Genomic DNA, 17,545 nt, shown 5'->3' on the forward strand with positions numbered 1-17,545 from the left:
AGACCAGGTGGAGCGAGATCTGGCGAGCACTGGGTGGACCGAGCTGTCGTGGACCGAATTAGATGGAGAAATTATGCTACGCAGGCCTTGTCATAAGATGTTAGGCCAAATAAGTAAGTAAACTTTAATAAATCCTTCCTCTTCGCAAAACTGTGTCGTTTGTTGTTTATTTCATAGTAAATTTTGGAAATGTCACAATAATTACCTATATGAAAATTGTGAACCTTGCTACATAGACATCCCTATTTTATATTTCGAACGAAAGTGATTGGTATTCTTCATTCCGTCAGCAAAATAAAATGGGCAAAACAATTCGTTCGAAACACATCGAACGAAATAAAGATGCGTTCAAAATACAGAATTTGGATGAGAAATTGTTTGTTTCATTTAGGTAATGCCAACAATGCCAATGCACACCTAATTTTATCAATGTAGCATATTTTCTCAGTTTTCGAATGGTGGTCTTAAAATGAAAATCGTTTGGGGAGCCCATGGTGAAAACAGCGATTTTTCGATACAATCCAATATAGCGCTAAATCCAAGATGACCGCCAAAAAATTTTTTCTCCATTTGAATGTTTCATTGTAAATTTTGGGAATATCACATCACATAGATCTCAAAGTTTGCTAAAAATTCAACATTTTTTAAAACTTTCGGGTTCCTTGCCGAACGAGGGGTCCACTATTACGAGGTATTAAAAGTGCAATTCTTATTTTTTACCCATTTTCAACCAATCAGGTGCAAAAGTTCCAATATTTGAAGACCTCGTGTCAGTAGTGGCCCCGTTTTAGCGAGAATAACTCAAATATATGTTATAAAAAAATTGCATGGCTAAGCGGCAGTGCAGGTTGCGAAATCCAAATTTTTAAAAGTGGAAAATATTTTTGCAGCCATCCATTTATATGGTAGAAATATACCTAAATAAGTTAAAGTTGCAATACATTTTGTGCACGTTTACGCTTTATACTGAGTTCACGGTCAAATAAGATCGAAGTAAGCCGTGACCGTGAATGGACAACGAAAATTTTCATGTCCGTTTTTTTAAATTTATTTTACGAGAAAAATAACATTTCGTGTTCAAAACTAGTGTTTAGTTTTGGATAAAATAAAGTGATTGTGCACGTAGAATGTTATTCAGTATTTCGGTGGAGAGTCAAACCATCCTGTTGGTTGGTTTCATGGGCGTAGCCAGAAAAATTTCTTGGAGGGGGTTTTACAAAAAATCGGATATAGCCTAACCCTAGCCCTAAGAACCCTAAGAAATGGAAAATTATGTTCAGTTAAAAGCTATTTAGGTTGAAATTGAGTGTTCTTCATTTGACAAAAAATCGAATTGAAAGAAAATCAGACAAATGTTAAAATTTTGCCTCTCAGTTGACATCGAGGTATGTTGTGTGTTTAAATCTCGGCTGGGAGAGATAGGGTCGAGCCTCTTCGAGACGCGGCCAAGGTCGAAACAAGCTAACAATTTTGCATGCTTTTCAAGATCGCTCCTGAGGGGGTAATTCGACAAGCGGATGTCGAAAAAAGAAGTTTGATTTTCAGTAAATGTAGCAAACTACGCAGGCTACGCGTTTTGATATTAAAACCAGAAACTTTGTCACCCATTTGGCCATTTGCGCTAGACTGAAAGCGGAGGCTAGGAGGATTGGGTTTAAAACAAATGCGTCGAAGACCAAATACCAGAAGTGGTAGATGAGCTCATGCATGTGGGATCGCTGGTGGCCACGGACAGCAACACAAATGAGGAGATCCAGCAGCGTATTCAAGCAGGACACCAAACCTACTAAGTACAACGGCACGATCAAGAGGCATAAGCCGCCGCACGAAGCTGACAATGTGTAAACCCCCTTCAGGACCGATAGTTGTTAGGGATTTGACAATGCGCACTGACGACATACGCGCACTTGTGGACGGTGGACTACAACTTCAGAAACGCCTGGGAAATGGGCGACGAATAACTCAAGATCGAGTTGAATGAAGCCTAAAACAGCACGAACCATCCTCTAAGCCGCTGACGACGACGACGAAGATCGTACAACCAGCCCCGCAAATTTTCTTGTTTTCTAAACCAAGACCCGACATAGTCGAAACAAATAAAAGACGCTGACTTTCTCTTACCTTCGCATCATACATGAAAAGACTTGTCTCATTTGTTGAACAGAATGTTTCAACCAAGCGCCAGCTGAAGTTGACGACTGTTTCAAGTGACGACAACTGAAAGTCAGGCACGAACACGATTTGTCGATGTTGACTAGGTTTAATATTACATGCGTTATATTGTAGGAAATGTTACTCAAATTCAATTCATTTACACTCAGTGTACACTCACACACACAGTGCAAAAATTTACACTCTAAAAAATCGACACGTCGCATCCACGTGAAAAATCATGTAAACCTCTGTACAGCAACTTACGTGAACTTCATGTACCAGTTAATGGGAAAATTGATAAAATTTACCGGGATTGCACGTAAACTGGTTAGTATGAGTGCGAGTTACCAACAATTCACGTGAATGTTACATGAAAAGTGTGATGGATGAGAATTACCTATGTTTTCACGTAAATTTGACGTGCTGATTTTTTTTAGTGTATACTTTTACCGATACTTGATATACGGGTTTGACAAAATGATCGGGACAGGCAAAATTTTGATGAAATTCAAACGGCCATAACTTCCACAAAATTGAACATTTTTAGATGAAACCAATTGCATTTGACAGGGAAATTTTCCTAGGTTTCCTAAAACATTTCAAAATTTGCAATAGTCAGCGGACACCGGTGATATTCCGGGTTGTCTGGGGGTATGTCAAAAACTGATTTTCTTAATCACCTGTATCTTGTTTTGTCTTGAAAATTTATTATTTTCATATTTTATTCCAAAACTAGATTTCATTTTCAGTCGATTGGTCGAAAACGAACGGAAATCCGACGAGAAACAACCGAGATTTGGCAATTTCAGTTACCCGCCATGGCTTGGACACGTGGCGACGCGCAAACGTATTTCATAGATAACAAGACGATGGTTGGATGCGATATCAGCGCTGCGTTTGTTGCGTACATCAAGAAGGCTCCTTCGCCATTTTCGGCTGAGGCAGATGTGGTCGGTTTGGGTTTTCTGTTCGGCCGTCGCCGGAAACCTACGTGACTTTATGTACTGGTCTATGGGGTAAGAGCGATCCACCAATGACCATGACGCCGCCGTCGCCGGAAACCTACGTGACTTTATGTACTGGTCTATGGGGTAAGAGCGATCCACCAATGACCATGTTGTTATTACCACAGAGTTCTGTAAACAGCTCTCCGTTTTCGCTCATCTCTCCTAGGCCATGGCGTCGCAAGACGTGTTCAAAGTCCGCGTTGTTTGAGCCAATCTTCGCGTTGAAGTCGCCCAAGTGGATTTGGATGTCCCCCTTCGGGATTTTCTCAACCACGCTGTTCAATTGGCGGTAAAAGCTCTCTTTCTCCTGCAGGTCGGCAGCATCTGTTGGCGCATAGCACTGGACAGCTGTTAGGTTTTTAACCCGTGCTCTGAATCTGGCAACGATTATTCGCTCGCTATCAATTCCCACTCCCACTCAGTAGGAATCCAACTCCTCTTTCTCGAGTAGCATTTCCACCTCGCATGCCATTAGCAAGACTTGCCCGGATGATGTCTCATGTTCGCCAGTACCCGGCCAGCGGACCTCGCTTAGCCCCAGAATTTCAAGCTTCAGGCGGCTATAGCTTCCCTTGCAAGTTGAGCCAGCTTGCTCTGCTGCGCAAGGGTCAGTATATTCCAAGTTCCGATTCGTGTCCGTGTTTTCGGGCTAAAGGTCGTTGTCAATAATCCAGAGAGATTTCTTCTTTCATTTTCATTTACTTTTTTGTGTTCCGGTACAGTAAGCTGTTAACCTAAGGTCCTTATCTCGCTAATGGGGCGGCCATCTTAGTGTGGGCGGAAGTCACTGTACCCCCTTTCCTGTTAGCGTACGACAACCAAGGCTGCGTAGCCCAGCCGGCACCACGTGGAGGTAGGATTAGGAGTTAGCGAACAGAGGTTATGGAATGCACATGTTCACCCTTTGCCAGCCATTTTTCATCCAGCGTCAAGCAAGCGAATTGCATGGCAGATTCTGGCGCAACGGATCATATGGTCAAAGACAAGTTTTTATTCGACGAGCTGCACCCACTGGCACGAAAAGTGTACATTTTTGTTGCCAAATCTGGCCAAGTTTGCAGGCACAATCCGTGTCGACATGCTCATCGAAGGAAAAAGAAAACCGTCAGTGGTAAAGGATGTTTTGTTCGTGCCTGAGTTGCAATGCAATTTATTTTCTGTTCGTAGGGTCGAAGACAGCTGTATGACCGTGAAGATTGCTGGAGGAAAAGTGACAATTCGGAAGACTGAGCGGCTTGTTTGCGTCGGATACAGAAAACGCTAATTGTATACCCTTGACGTGTATTCTCGTGATGACACGGGATCAGCAGATGTTTGCGCCATGACAACGAAAATCAACAACTTCGATTTATGGCATCGAAAGTATGGCCATCTAGGAGAGGTTAATCTGAAGAACCTTTGGAAGCACGATATGATTGAGACGGCGGTGAAAATTCGAGAGTGGCCCGATCGATGTATATGTGAAGTGTGCCTGGCAGGTAAACAGACGAGACAACCGTTCAATGATGTTGTTGAGAGACGATCATCTGGCCCACTAGAACTCATCCATTCTGACGTATGTGGACCATTCACTCCGGCTATGTGGAATAGGAAGCGTTTTTACGTATCGTTTATGGACGATTACAGCCATTTTACGATGGTCTATTTGCTTGAATCGAAAGATGAGGTGCAGGAAAATTTTGAACAGTATTGTGCACAGGCGACGTCATTCTTTGGCACAAAGGTATCGAGACTCAGATGTGACAACGGTAGGGAGTATACCAGCAAATCGTTCAAAAAAAAGTATTGCCGCGCTGAGGGAATCCATATGGAGACTACTGTTCCGTATAGTCCACAACAGAACGGAGTTGCCGAGCGATTAAATCGCACTCTGTTGGATAAGTCTCGCTCCATGTTACTAGATGCTGGTTTACCGAAATCATTGTGGGGTGAAGCTGTGCTCACTGCTGCTTACATCCTGAATAGAAACCCGACTGCTGCTCTAGAGAAAAGGAAAACCCCGTTCGAAATGTGGTACAATAAGAAACCTAACGTAGATAAGATGCGGGTATTTGGTTCAACCGCTTTCACATGGTTGCCACAACAAAAGCGTGGTAAATTGGATCCAAGAAGACTACTTTTACATCTCGTGATGTTGTTTTCGACGAGAACAAGAAGGCAGTGCAGAATCAGGAACAGGTAAAGGCGATCTATGATTCAAACGAAGGTGAAATTGATCTGGAGGAGGATGATTTGTCCGCGCCGGCTGGAGCAACAAAACCTGAACTATCTGAAAATAGTGATTCTGACGATACAGAATGGGACGAAGCTGCCGGCGCGCTTCCTCCACAATCAGAAGTGAACAACTGCCCTGCAGAAATGTCCACGAGGCAAAGTGGACGGGAGCGCAGACTCCCCGGTAAGTTTATCGATTACGTTACTGGCTTTGAAACAAATACTGGCAGTTCGTGTCTCGCAGCGTTCGCAGATGATCTTCCGTCAACAATCGATGGGCTGAGAAAGCGAGCAGACTGGGTTTGCTGGAAGGCGGCCATCGAGAGTGAGCTGGAATCGCTCAGACAAAATCAGACATGGGAACTTGTACCCAAGCCTGCAGGAAAGCATCTTGTCGACTGCAAGTGAGTCTTCGAGATAAAGTACGACGATGCCGGAAATGTGGATCGCTACAAGGCCCGCCTTTTGGCAAAAGGGTACTCACAACGAAAAGGGTTCGATTTCGACGAGACGTACACACCCGTAGCCAGAACTATTACCGTTAGAACGCTTCTGACGGTGACGAACAAGAAAGGATACCATATGCACCAGATGGATGTTTGTACTGCCTTCCTCATCGGCGTACTGAAAGAGGAAATATATATGCGACAACCTGAAGGTCTTGAAGGTGTCAATTCGGGTCTCGAAACTACGAAGAAACCGTACAGGGAGCTTATCGGCTGTTTGACGTACCGGGCACTTGCGTCACGTCCAGACATAAGCGTTGCTGTGAACTTCTTTAATAAATTCCAATCGGCACCAACGAATGTTCATTGGAACCACCTGAAGCGTATACTACGGTATTTTAAAGGGACCGTAACTATGGGATTAATCTACGATAAGCGCAGTGAAGAACAACCACTAGTTGGCTTCGCAGATGCTGACTGGGGCAACGACAAAGAAGATCGACGATCCGTTTCCGGAAATGTATTCCAGGTTTATGGAGCTACTGTCTCATGGATGACTCGGAAGCAACCAACTGTTTCACTCTCGCCGACTGAAGCGGAGTACATCTCTCTGAGTCAAGCTGCTTGTGATGCGATCTGGCTCAAAAATCTACTCATCGATCTTGGAGTCACGTTTCACAACCCTATACCATTATTCGGAGACAACCAATCTTGTATCCGCGTCGCAGAGGAGCCAAGGGATCATAAGCGGATGAAATACATCGACATCCGGTACAACTTTATACGGGAGAAGATTCAGGAGGGTCTCTTGAAAGTATTCTACCTACCTACGTCGGATCAACTTGCAGATATCTTTACAAAAGGACTGGCACGAGGAGCTTTCGAATACTTGCGGAACAAACTCGGATTATTGGGTTGAGCGGAGGTGTTAGTTGCATAATCCTAGTGCAGCCGTTACTAACAGCAACAGATAGACACTCGTTGTGTTACTCCTGAAAAGGTTACGAACCACTGTAAGCATTTATTATATCTTCTTCTTTAATTAGCCATCTTTCAATAAACACATGCTAAACTACGCTCTGCTATCTATTTTATCACCATTTGGCTTCTAAATGACACTGTTTAACTTCCATCAGTCTTTTTTTATTAAGCCGAGGTGATTTGATATGTCGCATTATGAGTTATCCTAAAATACAAAAATGTCCCCAAAAACTGGGTTTCGGATGTTCCAATATTAATGCTCATGCGGCCATTTGCCTTCAACATGTCTTTATTATACTTCCAATAGTCTTATAATATCAATGTGATGAAATTTGACGTGCCGCAATATAAATCATTCTAAAATTCAAAATTGTCCTCAAAAACCGGGTACTGGATGTTCCGAAACCGATGACGAAGTGGTCATTCGGGTTCAAAATGTCCCCATTGTACTTCCAGTAGTCTAATTTTATCAAGCCAATGTGATGTGATGTGCCGCAAAATGAATTACTTCAAAGTACATAAATGTCCACCGGGACCTGGTAGTGGGTGTCCGGAACCGACACAGAACTGGCCATTAGTCAACAAATATTCCCTAACATATTTTGGGTGTCAGATTTTGGCCATACCTTTCAAACGAGGTAAAGTAAACGAAATTCGGATTGAAAATGGATGAATGAGAACAATTTCAAAACTTGGGTCGACCCCAATGCAATGTAACTTTTTTTGCTGTGGCTCTTCTAGATGTCGCTGAAAGCTGAAATTCGCCCACAATGCTAATTTTCCAAAGTTAGGAAAAGTCAGAAAATTTCAAGTCTCTAGCTCGTTCCGTTACTGAGTATCAAGCTTTGTAAGTATGTCGATGGGTCGAAAACGACCCCAAAGCACTAGGAAGGTTAACCACCTGGCAAAGTCACCTGCTTAGCCAAAAGGTTTGCTACCTTTACTGAGAATCGAACCTATCCTTTCGATATCTGATCGTCTGATCACCTTAAGAGCGATGTTGAAAATCATACAGGATAAGTAGTTCTGTAGCTCCCTCGCCGCGTCTCGAGGAGATTCTATGGACTTTAACAGTCTCTCCCAGCCGAGATTCGCACTTACAACGTACCTTAATGCCGGCTGGGAGGCCAAAATTTTAACTCTATTATTTCAATTTGATTTTTTTGTCTAATGAAAAACGCCAAAATAACTTTAACTGAAAATAATTCCTCATTTCCTGAATAAACTCCTTACGGTTAGGCTATGTCAGATATTTTCTTGTAACCGCCTCAAGGAACATTTCTGGGCACGCCCGTGTTCGGAATACAATAATAAGTAAAAGAGAAATGATTCTCAACCGGCAGCAACGTTTTTGTTTGCAAATTTTCAGGACTTTTACAGAACTGGTCATAATTTCGTTATGTTTCAAAAATCAAATATTTTGCTATTTTTTTAGGTGTAGACAATAGAAATACCTTTCCAATGATGTATAAACATTCATAATTAGAACATTCTGATTAAATTTTATAGATTGAAAACAAAATTAGTCTCAGCCTGCAGCAGTCTATCCTATCTATCTATATGACAGAAAAAAATAAACTTTTACTCCAACTCTCGTTGTGTCAAGACTTGTTTTCTATACAATTTCAACAACCTAAAATCGAATAAAAAACGTAACAAAATCGGAAAAAAACGTATAATAAAATTGGAGGTAAACAAAAGCGGGAAGCGACAAAATCGGGTTACCACTGTATTTGAAGTGTTAAACAAGAGTATCAAAACAACTTTTATAAGGATCGGAGCAATGGTTTTTGTATTATAGGACGATAATTACCGCCGTACTTTTCCTCCAAATGACTTAAAAACTTGCTGCAAAAAATGATTTCACGAAGAAAAAATAAATAAAAGATGGTTTTTGTCCTCTTACCGTATTATTTTTTAACGCGGGCAATTTACACGATGACTGTAAAATGCGAATTGTTCATTGCTATGACATAGCAATCGCTAATACTACTAACACTACGGATACTGAAATATGCCATAGAACAGTTCAATTGTTATGCAATTATTGCAAAGCAATTAGTAATATCAATTAATTTTTGACTGGTTTTCTGTGCGATTTCTAACGTCTGCACTCGGAAAGCCAACACACTCAGTATACATAAACACAATATTTATAATGGATTTCCGGCCGATTGGATCTGGATCAGCGTCCTGGTATCAAATTAAATTGATATATAAATATAAGAGGTATGTGACAATACGAGCTGTCATATACACTTTGGACTAACACATCTACACGAGTTCTGAGATTTCGAGCATTTTGTATGGAAAATAAGTTATTTTTTTAAAAAAATCGTTGGATACACAAGATTTGCCAGTTTTTTTCTCACAGCTTTTATGTTTATGCTTAGAAGATTATTTCTAACATGTATTTTCATGGATATAGCGAAGTGCATCATTCCAAATTGCAATCGGAAAATTTTTCGTCTAAACGGTATCAAGATGTTTCAGAGAAATGTCCTTATATCACTTTCCTACGAGTAGTAAAACAAAAATGAAATTCTTTAAAATGCTCCGACATGATTGGACTGTTGATTATCGTCTAAGACTGTTTTGTAGCAATCTAAGATTACTTTTTATGGTTTTCTACGTAGTTTTGAGACAAGAGCATATATCAAACAACGTGAGCGGGCAAATTTATGATAAAAAGGTATCATCACAGACAAACAGACGAGACACTCGCGTAAATTCCATCGTCCAATCAAAAACCACTCATTTTTCAAAAAAGCATGTTTCGCAACATGACCACACCGCGACGCGCGAGTGTTGCTTCGAGATTTCAGTATAAAACCATACAAATGTAAAAACCCTACAGCATAAAACCGTGCAAATGCAAGCTACTCCGCGACATGCATAACAGAGGGTGCTAGTGTGCAAGCAAAATGTGTAGGACGATGGTTTTTAAAGGATTTTCTTCTATGTGTCATGTCAGTTCGTCAGTGGTATCATCTTGGCACAGTATATGAAACACGTCTCGGATATGACCAATTTGACTAATCGGACTGAAGTCATTTCATGGTAGAATTTTCTCATCAATATTAAAAAAGTAATTTCTAAAAATGACTTCAATTTAAAGACTTTCAAGCAGTAGCACAAGCTCGACTCGAATAAAACTATTTTCTTAAAGAAGACATCAAAAGCAGATATTCAAGAGCATCATGCAAGCAAAATGTTGGATGGAACGTGTTTTAATTTAAGCAATATACCAGGCTTAGAAGCGTTTTGATCGTGAAGTATTAGAAACATTGTTTCATTCTTCAATTGCACATCGAAATAGTTAGCAAAATATGAATAGTTAGTTCGTTATTTTCCAAAATTAAAGAAGGCTACAAGTGCAACTGACGTTAAAATATATTCCTTACATTTCATTGTAATTGTTCAAATATTTCTCTGGAGTAATATAGCTGCATTCATTAATTACAATTATTTTGGTTTTAATTTTTATACAAGTTCCACCATATTTCAGAACTATTTCTTCTTCTTTCTACACACACTAATGCAACCCTCGATGGTCACATACCTGGTATATATCAATTTACTTTGCTCTTACCGTTTTATTTTTTAACGCGGGCAATTAACACGATAACTGTAAAATGCGAATTGTTCATTGCCATGACATAGCAATCGCTAACACTACTAACACTACGGATACTGAAATATGCCATAGAACAGTTCAATTGTTATGATGCAACTATTACAAATTCATTGTAATTTGTATAGTGTCAATTAATTTTTGACAGGCTTTCTGTGCGATTTACAACATCTGCACTCGGAAAGCCAACACACTCACTGTACATACACACAATATCTATAACGGATTGTCGATTGGATCTGGATCAGCGTCCTGGATATCAAATTGACCAATTGACCTGGGCCACAAGCACAAGGTATGATACTGGCACATGGTCTATGCCAAGCCAGTCGTCATATGTATTATCTCTGCTAGAACCACATTTTTTCCAGTTTTTAATGGGTTAATATAAATAATTAAACAAAAATTTCTATAAGAGTTTTTTTTTATATTAAAATGGTTTTAACCTAGAGGGTCATTCAACAGTCTGCTAAAATCTCGATATGATATGCTAGACTAAAATAGTATATATAAATATAATATTCATCTTCTATATTGACTTTGTTAAACAAATCAGCAATGTTAAACATTTGTAACGTTCAAGAATATAAATGAAATATTTCACAGTCAACAGCTGTGACGGCTGAAGCAAAATACCATGGAAAAATCATATTTACCTACCCATAGTTAAATCACACTTAACCATGGTCTTAGCCAACAAAACCACAAAACAAAAAAAAAACCACACTTATGAACGGAATGAAAGGGCCCCTAATAAGTGAAACTTTATCAAAATTGTCGCGAATAAATCAGTTAGGTTGTCAATGTATTTTCACGATTCTTCCCAGATCCGTCTGTTACCCTAATAAGATTTCAATTTCAAACATCACATATAGGTTGTATCAACGGCTATCTAGCGAAGAAAAAAAAACATTTTTATTTTCATAAATATATTTAGTGAGTCATCAACCGTACAACCGTCTAACGTTGACACTGAGTAATCCTTAGAAAACCCAATAAGGAAACAATGATAACCGAAAGCCCATCCCCTCGGTGTCACTACACCTCCATGTAGTTAACGAAGCCCTGCAATATATCCAGATCGTGCGGGTCCAGTCTAAGGTCGGCGAGATAATCCGCAAAGGCGTGCGTGATGCGGTAGAGACTTCTTTTCGTGGCCGCCTTGAGAGCGAGATAGTTGCGATCGATTCTTTTCACGTCCAGCTGAATTGAGCTGACTCGGTCTACTGCTGCCTTGAGTTGCAGTAGCGTTTTGAGAATGATCGGCAGATTTTTCTGCACCACTCCGAACTTGTCTTCGGTAATAGAATGCGCCGCCAGCGAGGCCAGCGCCTGGCTGATCCATACGATTTGCTGCAACTGGTCGGACTCCAGAATGCACGATTGGGGTTTCACTTTTTCGAAAAAGTATCGATATCCTGGGATGGAACGAAATAACGAATTGAGCTGACGATCTACAGTCTGGTGAATTCCTCCGGTCTGCGGTTTAGAAGCTTCCACTGATCCAGACACTGCATTTGATAAACTACGAATGCCAAAGCTTTCATTATATTGTTTTGCCACAAGTTTTTCTGCTTCCATTGAGGCAGTGGGCCGCAGCTTAGCTACTTCCGGGCTCACTTTTGGTTTTGCATCTTGAACTGATTTGCACAATTCCATGGAAAACTCTCGTATAAGACGAATGCATTCATTCGATACGCTGTTCCAGTTGTACGCGTGCCCTCCGGGGATCGATAGAGCGTACAACTGATTACGTCGGGTGGGATCACATTCTTCAGCAATCGAAAATAAGTTTAGAGCTGCTAGTTGTTGAATGATGGGAAACTGCTTACATCCCAGAGCTTCAACCAGATAAACCTCTGTAGATTTCTCCAATGGGAATTCCTTATATTCCGTCAGGAACAGGCAGATCATCATTTGCATTAGTTTCATATTACTCAATATGTGCGAAAATAAAATCCAGCAAAACAACATAACGCGTACATCAAATACAATCGACCAGAACGATCCCAGAGAGGATTCGTCCGAAAGAGAAACTCCATCGAACAGATTTGCCAGTTTATATCGCAAATATATGCAACTGAAGATATAGAAAAAGCTTATATAAAGCATTGTTGGCACAAATGATTGGAACAGCGACCGATATAAAATCGAGTACAATTGTGCTCGGATTTGCAAATAACGCGCCTGTTGTATAACAGGAAAGTGTACTCTAGATTTGTCGAATCTGTTTTTAAGAAAGTAGTAAACTCCCGCTACTGTTCCGCCAAGCAGCAAGAATAGATATTTCTCATTGAGAATGTATGTTCCATTTTTGTTTGCTTGAAACAGCATACTATAATCCTCTCGCAAGAAACGCGTATATAACCAGGCAGTAAGAAAGCCGATAGCAGAATTTACCGTCAACAGTGCCGTTTTATGAGTTATTGATCTGAAAGGATTGACTGTGATTGTTGCATTGTGAGCAAACAAAAGCAAAAAAAACCTACCGTAGTAATTGTTGAAATCGTGTTGCTGGACATTCTGCTCCTGCGAAGTAGGATTTAGCCAACACGATTCCGTATAAAATTATCGCACTAATCAAGGGCATAGTATAGAGCCATGTTGATATAGAACACAAAAGTTTAAGCGAATTCAGCATCCATCCGATAGGATGCAGTAAGCTGACGTTGACTAGCAGCAGGAACACAATCAGAAGTGCAAACTGGACCCCGATGCTGTAAACTATGGCGTAAATAAATCGTTCCCCGCAAATGGTTCTACATTCCTTCTCTCGACATGGAACCGGTAACAGATCAGTTCGCTGGAAAAGACAAGGCACATGAACTCAAAGCAAGCGGCGACCGCGCTATTGCTAACTTACCTCGAATGTCGACATTGTGCAGTAGATACAAATGAACTAGGGCGATACTTAATTAATAATTTTAAAATAACTTAACGTATATCATCAGGGTACGGAATCAGAATCGCGCGGTTGAAGATTTTAAAGATATTTCGAGATTTTGCATTCGCGTTCGCCGGTACGGACGGCTTCAAAAAATGACAATTCGCGCTGCGGCTACAGTAACAGTATCCAGCGATGCCAGTTATACTAAAAATATCTAGCAAAATATAACCGACTGCTCGAAATAAAAAACTGATCGAATATCGATAAAAAAACCATAAGGGCATGTGCAGCAGGATTTTTGTTTTACAGGCCGGACTCGATTATCCAGGGATTCGATTATCTGGGTTTTTAGACTCGATTATCCGGGTGAAAAAAATAATTTTTTTTTTCGCTGATTTATTTTAAACCCAAATGTTATAGTTTTCATGCTACACGATGATTCCAACTAGACAAGCATTGATTCACCTCTCTAAAGCTACAAAATTCCTTCCTTATATCCCTTTTATCGGCGAACAAAACAAAAATAAATCGTGCGATGATGAAATCAATTTTTTTACTTAAAAATCATCATCACCATCATCATTATCATCATCACCATCATCATTGTAATCATCAGTAAAAAAATTGCAGAAAAAGTATTTTATGACTTTAGGGGAGATTGATCAATAATAAAAAAACATTTATAATACCTAAATATTGAAAAACATAGCATACAAAAAATAATATTGTACCAAAAAAAATCATCAGTGGAAAAAGTCGTAAGAAAGGATTTTTCTGACTTTTGGGAAGATAGATCAATAATAAGTAAAACATTTCTGATACCTAAAAGTCAAAAACCTTGACATACCAAAAAAAAAAATTTGTACCAAAAATGATGATTCGATTATCCGGGCTGAAAATAAAAATGAGCACCCGGATAATCGAGTCCGGGTTGTATTCTAAATTTTAAAAGGCCGTTCCCAATGCATACCCAAAAAAAAAATTTTGACAGGAGCTGTTTTACGCATCTACCGACGAAATAGGGTGTCTAAGAGATCAACCTACTAATCAACCTACGTCGTTATTTCCGTCACCCGATGAATTGGGAAATTTAGTCTTTTGCCGTAGGTTGTCGATTAAATCAACCGACAATCGTAGTGGCTTTCATGGTAACCTCTCCTGCATTGAATGTCAAAACTGAACTGTGCTCTTCAGAAAGTTGTTCCCATCAGCCGCCATTATCGCTCGTGGTAAGCTGGATTAAGCAAATAAAGAACTCAAGAACTTATTCTCACCACTTTTCTGCACTTCAGAATTTTCTGTTTACTTATTGTCGAATGCCCGGAGGTAGACGATGATATTGACAGCAAGAGCTGCCCAGTAAAAAATTCCTCCTACTGTGCGTGCTGCGCGCGGGGTTGCTGAGCTACCATGAGTCGCGCGAACCGAAGGGTTGCAACATTACCCCCCCCCCCGTACACCAAGTGCTTGGTTTACTTACCTTCGCGTCGCACCTCATGAACAGCAAGCTTCTTCGCAGGACGCTCATAGACGCCCGTCTGGGTCTGAACCGCCGTTGATCGCACCTGTTCCTCTTGTCTAAGACTACGATGTCGTCCATCAAACTCGACAGAACTTCGTTATACCACCTCGTTCGTTTAGTTGGCTCAAGAAAGTGGTCACGTACCGGTCGTCGCCCGAAGATGTGTACGTCAATTCGTGATGCGCACCATGCACCCCGTTGACTCATCTTTCTGAACTCCGACCCAAGTTCCTCGCTCGCCGCTTCAAGTTCATTATCTGCTGCAGTGCAGTTTGTGCCGTGATCGATAGTGATTTCTCTTGGTATAGCGCGCCGTGCAATGAAATACTTAAACGTAGGTGAACCTACTTGATCAAGTAGCTGTGTAATTGCTATGTTTACCGCCCGTATAGCCAAGCACGTGATATGCACCCCATTCAGTTTGTGCTACCACCGCAATCATGGGACCAAAATAATCAGTGCCGAAATCCCAAAAACGTCGTGTCAATGTCGCCAATCGCATCTCAAGAACAATATCGCTCGTGATTGCTAATGCCTATCTGCTCGATTCGTGCGAACAAATCCTCCAGGTGGAACACGTTTAATCTTAGCCCTTTGAGCAACTCAGGCCGTGTTTTGGAGAAAACTTGTGTATGAAATCGGGTAAACTAACTTCGTAATGTTTCCCTAGGAAACTGTCTTCGTAGCGACCACTCAACGTTTGAGAGATTGACTGCAGCTTTTGCTGCGCAAGTGATCCTATGCTGGATAGTAAAAGCTGTTCCGCTTCGTAGGTACCAAGTCTGTCCGATGGAAAGTCAAGTGCGACCTGCTGCAACCTTTCATCGGAATGCTCGCTACACGGACACGCTTCGACGATGTGACTGTGATACCCTATAAAATCGCTACTTGTATTCGCACCACCATGGACAACCCAACCTAGACGCGTTTTTGGCGTTGGCAAGGTTGGCGTTATCGGTTCCGATTAAGATTCGCGGTTGAGCATTCTCATATGACTCAATTGGGATACCCTTTAAGTGGGAATACTGTTCGCTCAGCTTTCGCATGTCTACTCTTTGATGGACAAAAATCTAGACTGGCCACACCATCTACTCCTTGCAAGCGTTATGTTTTCTGAGTCTCTCCTGCTCCGGACACTTTAATGTCGAGCTTCAGCGAGCTATTTTCCAAATGGCTCTTATTGCCAGTCCATTTAAGATGCAGTGGTTCTGGTTTCCCTTGCAGCTCTAACTCCCGGGCTAGCGACGCATCGAGCAATGTAGTCGAAGAACCGTCATCCAGAAAGGCAAACGTTTTTATTGATTTCTTCGAGCCATGGATGACAACTGGAATAATACGGAACAACCCTTGGCTGATCACTTTACGATGAGTGTTGCACTCACGTACGGAAGTATTCTGCTCGACTAAGTTGGAATTTGAGCTGGAACGGTAAACTTAATTACCGTTCACCGAACACGTGCTGATTTTCCGACCCATGCCGCCGGGAGGGAACTGCAAAGGCTGGCCGAAAATGGTTGATTCGGACCGGCAAGTATTAAAAAACAGCCGTTTTGATCTTCCGGGTCTGATCCGTGTAGATTCTTAGCCGACGCTGGCTCGATGCTGTAGCCTGTAGTAGCGGTTGACAAGCGATGGGGCAACGTGCGGAGAACACGCTTTCGTGCCGTTTCTCCGATTCTGGCGCTAGAGAAATTTAAGCCGTCTGGCTCGCAGACAAGAAAGGTCATTAGCCCTATGGTTGGGTTATCGCCCTGCACATGTCTCACCTTATACACTGCTAGCATTTACCCGAATCGGATTTCGCACACTTTATTCACTTCGCACGTTGCCTAGCTTTCTAATCTGAGAATTATAAGAAACTTTAGCACAAGAAAAACTTCCCGAATTTTAAACTTGCTACCTTTTTTGTAGCCAAATTCGAATCGCGATAAATCACTTCCACTGTGTTCGGCGGTGGGGAATGAAGTGATCATAAGTTTCATCCTCAGAAAAAGTAAGGAATCAAGATACTTGCGGAAATACCTGGCCGAAACCACTTCGGGATTACTCGTTAGTTCCCTAACTTGATCTTTCAGATCGTTTTGGCCTACGCAAGTCATCTACTGTGTTGCCTGACTTAGTGATGTCCGTTAATCGTTCGATTAATTCAACAAATCGAATAACTATAAAAATATTCGAATAATTTTTAATCGAATACTGCCAGCACGAGTAGTTGAATTAATCGAATAGTTCAAAAGAAATAATATGAATGCGAATAATCCCCGAATAATGGCCGCTAATCGTTCATAATCGTTCGATTAGTCGAATTAATGAAAAAATAATCGAATTCCACTAGCACGAATAGTTAAATTAATCGATTAGTGCACACAGCGCTCGCCGATTCATCGGTAATCGAATAATTGGGTATTTTAATTTTCCCAAAAAAGTTGCTTTTTTGCCTCATTTGATAGCCCGTCGTTTTCTGAATCTAACAGTTCTTTTTTTATTTCAATTAAGTGAATATTTGATGAAAAAATTAATAAAAATCAAAAATAGAATGATTTGCTGTTTGACAGATATCAACCAAACCAATTAATTGAAATGATGTCAGAAGTTCTCTTCCTCTCTTCTATCTTTCTGATAGAGCTTTTCATTTTGACCGAGCTTTTGACAGCTCCCATATGAAACCTGTATCGGCTGATGACCATAGTTTATCTATCC

The 17,545-nt window shown here is 40.9% G+C and overlaps 1 protein-coding gene across 1 annotated transcript; it reads right to left on the reverse strand.

The window, feature by feature from the left end:
* Positions 1–11,387: 11,387 nt before the first annotated feature.
* LOC128744136 (nucleoporin Ndc1) lies at positions 11,388–13,435 on the reverse strand. Its single transcript, XM_053840942.1, has 3 exons — positions 13,300–13,435; positions 12,926–13,239; positions 11,388–12,867 (listed from the first exon to the last, which is right to left on the reverse strand). The coding sequence occupies exons 1-3, from the start codon at positions 13,312–13,314 to the stop codon at positions 11,475–11,477; spliced, it is 1,722 nt and encodes a 573-aa protein (XP_053696917.1). The 5' UTR covers positions 13,315–13,435; the 3' UTR covers positions 11,388–11,474.
* Positions 13,436–17,545: the final 4,110 nt, after the last annotated feature.

Source organism: Sabethes cyaneus, chromosome 1, assembly GCF_943734655.1.
Source record: "Sabethes cyaneus chromosome 1, idSabCyanKW18_F2, whole genome shotgun sequence".
Classification (NCBI taxonomy): Eukaryota; Metazoa; Arthropoda; class Insecta; order Diptera; family Culicidae; genus Sabethes; species Sabethes cyaneus.